Below are 10073 nucleotides of genomic sequence, written 5' to 3'. Positions count from 1 at the left end.
TGAAACATTTGAAAATCGACATTTTAAGTATAAACGAAGAGAGTACGGCTGCACACACCCTCTGTACGGTCGCACACTCCAGAGTGCAACCGCACACACACCCTGGCCACACACACCCTTTGTATGGTCGCACACTCCTGAGTGCAACCGCACACACACCCTGGCCGCACACACACCCTAATGACCATACACCACCTTTGTTTGATCACAAAAGGTCCCGAAAAGCATTTCCAAGTCTTTAGGGTGGTTTCCCGTCATGCTTTGTCATGGAATATCTAAATCTAATACATATATGTGCTATTATATGTTACTAGGATCCACGTGAGTGCGAAACCTCAATTGACACTCAACACTCGTAACCGATCATCCGCTCAAATCATCCGTCAAACGGTGAGTTCATACCCCTATGTTGTTCAGAGTTTTTCATGTTTTCAGGGGGGATACAAGCAAATGTACAAGGAAACTTGTGCTCAAAATATATTATTTTGTTTAAGATAATTATATTTTCAGTATGCTTTTAACACGGAAAACAGTTTTACCAACCTATAAAGAAATCAACACGTAGAAACAGTTTTCAAAACTAGAACAATGAACTTGTGAATCATATAGTAAAATGTATTATTTTATAAAGGATTCATGCAAATAATAAACATGATTTTCGGTATTATTACTTGTAAATTTGTTAGGCTATGTTTGAGACACGTCCTTGGTAACACTCACCACAAGAAACAGAGTGGAGGACTAGTACTCATGACTAGAGTCTCTTGTAGGGAGAGCATGATTGTTGTGTATAGATCTATACGGGACTGACAATCCCGCACCTCACTCCTAGCTACAGTTGGACCCGCAGGTCTGCGGGTGACAAAGTCATTAAGGATACAGGCCGTTGCGGGCTAATCCAGTCAGTTATGGTCCTGAAACTTAAAACCTAGATAACAGATATTTACTTTTGTAATAATGAATCAAATGAACTAACCTCAAAGTAATAACTGATAGATTACCGGAGGGTATTACTAATAATACCTTCAGAACTTAGTTCATCTCGGTTTTCTTTTGTTTAGTTTTATTTATGTAATAAGGCTAATATACCTCTGTGGGTGTAACCAGTGTTTTTAAAAGAAAACTGCTTTTATATACATGAGTATGGTAGATACTTGCAAACCTCAGTTTAAAACGGATAATCAACCTTCAACCTTCGGGGAAAATATAGGATTTTCTCGGGATAAACCGGCTATTCAAAACGGATTGTTTTACAACCAATGGATATTCATATTCATTCCACGACACATTAGATTGTACACGTTCTATACGAACCTAAGATTCATGGAATGAATGGGTTTTTAAACACGCTTTTCATAAGAAAATATAGGATTTCTTGAGGAACACTTTTCAAAAGTATTCAAAGAACACTTTTCCACCAAAACTAAATGCTTATGAACTCACCAGCTTTATGTTGATATTCTTCAAAACTGCTTGTATTCTTAGGGAATTAGTAGACATGTACTTCCAGGAGTTCGGAGAAGTCGGAGCATTAGAGTCGCGTCTTTACTATTTTACTTTTGATATGAACAAAACTATGTATTAAACAATGTAAACCTTTTTCATATATGCATTCAATGTCTGGTTGTGTTTACTATGCTTGCTATGATACAATTGTTGTGATACTACGCATGACGTCAGCCACCCCCGAACATTTCCGTCGTTCCGGTTTGGGGGTGTGACAGTACTTGTGCGCGTGCTTGATCGCGGAGGTTTTCCTGGTACGCGGGGCATACCAATGTGTACGCGGGGCATACCTGGCCCAGAAATGAAATCCTAATCCTTTGTAAGCCACCTATTTAAAGACCATTATGGCTTCTTTTCTGGCCACCATTCCTAGAGACTTAACCTCCCAAACCCTAAATCACGTTCTTGTAGCAAGAGAGTGCCTTGGAGAGCTTGCTGGTGTATTCTTGGACATTTGAGGTGAAGAGAAAGCTTTGGAAGAGAAGGAGTTAGAGCTCAAGCTTTTGGATCTAATATTAGTAGTGGGAAAAGCTTCATTTGGAGGTAAAAAGCTTCAAGCTTTCCTTCTTTTCTATTTAAGTTTTGTATGGGGATGTTTTAGGGTTTTGTCCCCTAAGTTGATAACTTTATGTGTTGATAAGCTCCTAGGACCCAAGATCTATCCCATGTTAGCTTATTTTGGGTTTCTATGTCATAAAAATCCAGTCTTGGTCATTAAAAGTTGACCATGCTTGAGTTATGGGATCCTAAAGGTTGGAAATGGAATGATTTGAGTGTTGGTGACTTCTACAGCCATGTAAAGGCTTAAAGTCACTAACTTTATGGATTAAGTGGCTTTAGAATAGTCAGATATGGAAGTTGAACGTGTGTCTTAACCGTTTAAGACCCAAAATCGAAAGGAGTATGAGATTAGGACTTACGCGGGGCGTAATCCCAGTACGCGCAGCGTAGGGGGTCACGTTCCCCGATTCTGTGAGGCTACCGGGTACACTTCGCATACAGTTTTAGTACGCGCCGCGTAACCCGATTCTGTGAGGCTACCGGGTACACTGATTTTGACTTTGCCGAAGGGAGTCGATGACTTCGTGGTTTACTGCGACGCGTCGATCACATGCATAGGCACGGTATTGATGCAGCGGGGTCGCGTGATAGCTTACGCTTCAAGGCAGTTGAAGCCTCATGAGACGAACTATCTAACGCATGATTTAGAGTTGGGAGCAGTGGTTTTCGCCCTCAAGATTTTGCGACATTACCTCTATGGGATCCGTTATACCATTTACACGGAGGTTAAGCCACATCCAAGGAGAACTTTGCACCCTTACAGGGACAAGAAAAGATATGAAGTAAAAAGAGCATGAGAGAAGTAAAGATAGAGAAGAATAGAGCATGAGAAGGACGCAAAATGAAATAATAAGAGATGATGATAATAGTATGAGTAGAGTGTGAAACGAGCCTACGAATATGCTAAGAAATAGTATGAGACGAGAAGGCAAGATTTTGGGTTGACACGGTTCCGTTATCTAGTAAGAAAAGAAATATATTTGAGGTTATCATTCTTTCCACTTTATGGATGTTGTGGTGGTATAGAAATAACGTAGTGTTCCAAGCTTTGAATATTTTTAAAAGTCTTATTATGGATTCGATTGTTCTCAATTTGTTTGAGTGGTTTTCCTTTAGAAATAAGAAAATTTTGATTCATTGGTCATTGTGGTTACAAAACCCTTTGATGCACATCTAATTGTATTTGATTTTCTAGCTTCTGTAGTTGTTTATAAAGTCTTTTAGTTGTTCAAAAAAACGAGAGCATGTGAAGAGAAAGAATAGTTTAGTTAACTATGAGAAAAAAGAGATTGGATTTACAAAGTATGAGTAAAAACGGAAAATAATGTTAGAATATGATAACATGAAAACATATAGAATACAACCACAAATGTATGTAGATATTTTTCATGTTTTGCAGTTTCATGTGTTAGTCGTTGTACGTGAGAAGTTAGGACAAAGCACAAGCAGGGACGGATCTACGGTATAAATATATAATAAGGATATGCAATTGCATACCCTTGAACTTTTACAAGAAGTACTAATTTTTTATGTTTCAAAAAAATTAGATATGGTAATCAATAGGTTGCATACACTCGTCAAAATATTTGCATGCCGTGAAAAACAGGGATGAGGACTCGTGAGAAAAATATGAAGATACTTTACAACCTTCTTTATCTTAAAATATTAAAAAATCTTCAAAAAAATTGAGAATTTATAAAAGAAATGAAACTTAATCCTAAAAAAACAACCCTTAAAAAACTCAATCCTGAAAAAACTTTGAGCGAACATCATTCGACGTTCATAAATCACCGACTACTCCAATGGTCCGGCTCCCCGAAAGTTCCTCTCCGTCATGCAGCGTAGTATGATGAAACCAGGCCTTCTAAGTCTCTTGCTCTCTGTCGGATCTGCATATCATCTTATCCCTTCATCTTTGTGGGGTTGTGTACTTCTTCCCTACAAAAATACACACTTCGTATAGTATATGGTATGTCTATTTCTCATCTTACTTTGTTAGATCTTGATGAAAAATAATACTAAAAGAAGTGTTTTTAAAATAGAAATTACTGATTCGTGCTCTACAAACTTAGAGCAAATTGTTCGCTTTGTATAGGGAATATGGTTCCTGATACACCTAAGCCTTTATCATAACGTTACCCTACCCTTGGATTAAAAAAAAATTATTATTAAAAGCCCTTTTTAACTTTATAAGTTGTCTTTTATATATACATTAATAACCTGTTACATATATAATTTTTAACAATATACAATATTAGCAAATAAATATATATATTTCGTTAACTAAAATTATAAACAAAAATAAATAAACATAGTGTATTGCTTCATTATTTGCAATTTTGGCTATAAATCTTAAATCCGTTGAACACGACACAAAGCTAGGTTGACTTATCAACTTCGTTAAACGAAAATGTAATTAATCAATTAGTTTTCATTGAATATTATCAATTATATTATAATGGCAGCAATTTTTTTTAGTTGATTTTTGCATACCCTATATTTCTTTTTTTCTAGATCTGCCACTCAATGCAAGAATTTGGACTAAACGTAGTTTTATTTTTAGTATATCCTTACTGTTTTACATTATGATTTTATTGTTAATAGTTAATACGATATTAACTTGGGATGTAAATTGTTTTGAGTTAATAGAATTCTACATTTTAATAGATAATTTTAATAACTTTCTAGAATATTTAATTGAAAAAAATCAAGTCGTTACATAATTAATACATCGGAGCATTAACATAACTTCTAACAGCAAAAGTAGTATAGCTATTTATAAAGCCATCATCTTGTTCTTTGTCATTCGAATTACTTTTGAATTATTTTTATCTTCTTTAGGTGTCTTCAGTTTACAATGATAGCCAGCCCCCATGAAAAACCATACTTTTTATCTGGATCATGCAAATACACCAAGATAATTTTACAACGAATTTATCTTAATTTAAATAATTAGATAATGACTCGCATGAAAATTAAGACATCCCTTAAATCTTATCATGGGTTTTTCCTAGTCGTTGAAACCAATGATTAAAGATTTCAAGTTACTCACCACGTTCACATCTAATACATTCTCCATTTTTATTTCCATATCATGAATTTTGTAGTTTGATTGTGAGGATGAATAAGCCATTCAGATGAAGAAGACATCCATGGAAAAGTATTTGTACGATGAAGTCGATTTTGAATAAATATCGAGTTAGTCGATTTAATTAGTTTTTTAGATCTTAAATGCATCCTAACAGACATATATTTGTCACTTGACTTTGTGATGTAAATCTACTCAAAATATTCTTAATGTTCCGTGCTTGAATTTTCATATGGATATTGAGATGAGTTGACGCATGTCACTTATATTGTTTGATTTACCATTTTTTTGTTAACAGCTTAACCATGTGATCAAAAACATTGTTGCCAAAACCAACTAGCATGCATGATTTAACAAATAAAATGCAAATTTCGTCAAAAAAAACATTAAGCAAAACCGTAAAACTTACAAGAGATAAGGTTTTCCAACATATAATCCATAAAATGAGAAAAATAAAAAGATGTTATTTTTTAAGATAAAGAAAATATGAATTGATGTAAATTAGAACACATTTAATTTATAATTTAATTTAAAGAAGTTGACATGAATGCATCATCAAATAACAGAACAAACTTAAAGAAATGCTCTAATGAACCTCTGCCCATTCTCCCCCTTCTTCTCCATTCCTCCACCACCATACTCACTGTTACTTCTCCTTCTTTAATCCGACAATGAACCCATTTCGCATTTCCATACGAATACCCACAATTGCAAATCTAAATTGTATCCACAAAACCCGAAATCTCTAGATCTGCACAACAAATTCAATGAGGTCATGTTTGTTTCCATTTCAATGCATTGAATCACGAAATTTCACAATGAAGTTATCATCTTGTTCTGGGGTTTCTCCCACGGATTGAATCCATTTGGGAAATTTGAGGTATTGGGGGAAGAAATCAATGACGAGTCCGTCATTGGATGCACGATCATCGAGTGTTGAGTGTTTAGGTTCGTTGGTGGTACGACCTTCAAGTTACGGGAGTTCACAAAACGGAGGATTGGTATTACAGCAACAAATGAATCAACCAATTCCACCCTCTAAGAAAGCTTCGAAGATGTTTGTTAATAAAGAGAAGGATAATGCGTTCCTTTGGATCTTTAAATTCGCTCCTCGAAAGAAGGTTGGAATGCTGCTCTTGTCTCTTGCTTCCTTCGCAGCTATGTTATGGATACTTTATATTGCCAAAGGTCTGCTTTTCATTTCCCCCGAAATCCATACATAATAACAATATGTTCAATTTGATTGGTGTTCTTATACCTCTTATTTGATCTGATTCCAACTTCATTTCCTAGTGTTCATTAGCAATTGTTCATCAGTCAAGTTGCTGTCTCCATTGTTTAGGGTTAAAACTTAAAATCATTAACAGAAGTTGAATACAAAAATCAAAACCCTCTCCATTGTTCTTCACTTCTTCCTATCAATATCTACACCTTTTAGTAATTTTGAAGCTATCATTATCTACTCTTTTTTATATTTAAACCATTTTATATGATTGCGACTCAAGTTATACATTCTGAAAATCTTTTCATTTTATATAAAGTTGATAACTCTGTTAATGTTTTAATGAATTATTAGTTCCTCTTTGGGCCATTTTGAAGGTGAATTTAACCAGAACAATTCAACTGTAAGATTTTCTCAATATTCTTCATCAAATAGTGGTCAAGAGCTTAATTCTGCATTAGCAAATGATCAAATGAAGATTACAGTTAGTCATGATGATAACTTTGTTAACCACCACCCTCCTCCACCACCGCCCATCGCCACCCACCCTCCTCCTCCACCACCACCTATCACCGCCCTCCCTCCTCCACCACCTGTTTATTTCACCGGATACGCCCTTCCTCCCCGACATCCTTGTAATACCTTCACATTACCTCCTCCACCAGCCGACAAGAAAAGAACTGGCCCTCGACGTAAGTTCACTACTATTAAATGCAAGAAATAGCAATCTACTTTCATATATTTATGTATTATAGCATCCTACTTTCACTTCTTTCTATTACATCATTGTACTTTAATAAATATACCCAATTATAGCATTGTACTTTCTAGAAATAAAATTATGATGCTATAATAAACAAATATATAAAAGTACATTACTATTTCTTGCATTTAACCCGCTATTATATCGTCCTACTTTCATTTCATTTGTTTTTTTACTTTCATTTTATGTTTCAGCTTGTCCAGTGTGTTACCTTCCAGTAGAAGAAGCTATTTCTTATATGCCAAAAGCACCATCTTTTTCACCTGTTCTTCAAAATTTAACTTTCATTCATGATGAAAGTTTTACCAAAAGTGAATTTGGAGGCTCAGATTTTGGTGGGTATCCTACTTTAAAACAAAGACATGACTCTTATGATGTAAAAGAATCAATGTCTGTGCATTGTGGGTATGATTCTTTTTCTCTAAAGACTTACGAATTGTTTTATTTGTTTCAGTTTTATCATATCACTAATCATTTTCCATTAATACATAATAAAGATTTGTGAGAGGAGATAGGCCTGGACGCAAGTCAGGATATGATATTGCTGATTCAGATCTTCTTTTAATGGACACGTGTCATGGAATTGTGGTTTCATCTGCAATATTTGGTATCCTTGTAGAACATTTCAGTACACATTTACACACACTCCTTGAATCATGAATAGTGTGGTGATTATTTGAATTTTATACAGGGGCTTATGATTTGATTCAACAACCGAAGAATATAAGTGAAACTGCAAAACAAAATGTGTGCTTTTTCATGTTTGTTGATGAAGAAACAGAAAAGTTTTTGAGGAATTCAGGTCATTTGGATGATAGCAAAAAGATTGGATTGTGGAGAGTTGTTGTTATCTACAACCTCCCTTACACTGACCCAAGGCGCAATGGGAAGGTAAATAACAGATATGTTTTTACCTTTTTCCTTTATTAAAAAAAAACAAAAAAAACTTTTTTTAATAAAGTTAGGTTTGTAATTGTGACAGGTTCCAAAACTTCTATCACATAGGCTTTTCCCAAATGCTAAGTACTCTATATGGTTGGATGGGAAACTTATGCTTATGGTTGACCCTTATCAAATCCTTGAAAGGTGAGTGTTTTTATTTGTTATCTGAAGAATTTAATACAGAAAGAAGTTTTGTTCAAATTTGAAACATGACTTATGTAAATTCAGGTTTTTGTGGAGGGAGAATGCTAGTTTCGCTATATCTAGACATTATAAACGGTTTGATGTGTTTCTAGAAGCTGAAGCTAATAAGGCGGCTGGGAAGTACGATAATGCTTCCATTGACTTTCAGATTGACTTTTATAAACGGGAAGGCTTAACGCCGTATTCTTCCGCCAAGCTTCCTATTAGAAGTGGTACGATGATTGTATATATGATCGTTTAGCGTCTAAAAAATCAGATTTTTGAAACTGATTATTGGAATAATTTTTTTTTTGTGACAGATGTGCCAGAAGGATGTGTTGTAATACGTGAACACATTCCGATTTCCAATCTTTTTACTTGTCTTTGGTTCAACGAAGTTGACCGGTTTACTTCTCGAGATCAAATTAGCTTTTCCACGGTTCGGGACAAGATCCGGTCCAAGACTAATTGGACCGTTAACATGTTTTGGGACTGCGAAAGGCGAAACTTTGTAGTTCAGGTATATATATATATATGATATGCTTTGTGTTTCTTGAATCAAAGCGTTGACTTCTCAGGTCAAACCAGTTCGTTTTTGAAACGCGACATTGATATGGATTTTGTTTCAAATTCGGCATTTAACATGTTACGTTTTCAATAATTTCTTATTAATTTTAATGTAGCCGATGAATTTCTTTCAAAAACTTGAAAAAACCATAAAAAATTGAATCTTGAAATCAGTTTTGTTGACCCATGATGCAGGGATACCATCGAGATGTTTTGGAGCATTGGGCGCCGCCGCCACCACCACGGCTTTCTGGTGCACCGGTCCTTTTCAATATTACTGATAATAAACTACAAAAAAGATCGACGGAAAACGTTGTAAGTAATTCGAGAAAAACACCGTCGACAAAACGCCGTAAAGAGAAAAGATCAAGTTCGAGGCGACACCGGAAAATTGACCCGGGGAATAGAAACGCCACCAGTCGAAGTCGGAATTACATGTAAGCAAAAGGATATATCATTCTTTTGATCCCTGTTTAGAATATTAATTTTTGGGCTCATACTTTTTTATGTTTTTTTTTTTTTCTTTTTCATTGTTTAGATTTATCAGGTTACCATTTTTTGTTGTATATACAATTTTGGAAATTTATAATAAACTCTGTTTATTACACATATGATTTGTGTATTATACGTGTTTATTTAAAGAAAATTAATATCAAACTATAAACATTAAGTAATCTCTTGTGAGTGTCGAGGTCCTTTAAAAAATCAACAATTAGTAAAATAGCATCCAATAACCATTAAACTTTGGACAAAAACTAAGTTAGAGGTAAAATAGTCCAAAATTTCTAACAAACACCAAATTAAATGATTTAAAAGTACAAAAAATCATTATTTATTTATTTAAACATTATTTGGATAATTGGATTACAAAACCAAAGATGTTACATGCTTTTCAATTATCAGATATAAATTATAAAAACATATATGTTACATGGTTTTCGAAGGCATTAAAAAAAATAAAAAATAAATAAAAAAAAAACTTTTAATATTAAAAAAGTTAGATATGAAGTATGATGGTATATTACACAAATAACTATTAATATGAAGTAGGATGCAATATAAAAAGAAAGATGTTACATGGTTTAAACCCCATATGGATGTTGTATTAGCTTCACTTTAAGTTGGATTCTGCTTGTCAGCAGTATTATATGATGAGGAACAGAAATTAGGGTTTAATGAATCAACAAAAACATAGAGGAGATTGTAAGGAAGACGAAGATGAAATTGAACTAATTGATTAA

At 34.3% G+C, this 10073-nt stretch overlaps 1 protein-coding gene across 3 annotated transcripts; it reads left to right on the top strand.

Annotated features, from left to right (window-relative positions):
• The first annotated feature begins 5717 nt into the window (after positions 1-5717).
• LOC145006054 (putative hexosyltransferase MUCI70) lies at positions 5718-9441 on the top strand. 3 transcript variants are annotated; one of them, XM_078965144.1, is made up of 9 exons: positions 5718-6343; positions 6755-7069; positions 7335-7545; positions 7638-7747; positions 7832-8031; positions 8123-8226; positions 8311-8498; positions 8586-8785; positions 9028-9441. In XM_078965144.1, exons 1-9 carry the CDS (start codon positions 6055-6057, stop codon positions 9271-9273), a joined length of 1863 nt encoding a protein of 620 aa, XP_078821270.1. In that variant the 5' UTR covers positions 5718-6054; the 3' UTR covers positions 9274-9441. The 3 variants fall into 3 exon arrangements, with proteins under 3 accessions (XP_078821270.1, XP_078821272.1, XP_078821271.1); XM_078965146.1 differs by having other exon boundaries at positions 6173-6276; XM_078965145.1 differs by having other exon boundaries at positions 6196-6343; positions 6732-7069.
• The last annotated feature ends 632 nt before the right edge of the window (positions 9442-10073 follow it).

The sequence above is a fragment of the Lactuca saligna genome, chromosome 7 (genome assembly GCF_052625555.1).
Source record: "Lactuca saligna cultivar CGN05327 chromosome 7, ASM5262555v1, whole genome shotgun sequence".
Taxonomy (NCBI): Eukaryota; Viridiplantae; Streptophyta; class Magnoliopsida; order Asterales; family Asteraceae; genus Lactuca; species Lactuca saligna.
This window is presented reverse-complemented; position numbering and strand designations above follow the sequence as displayed.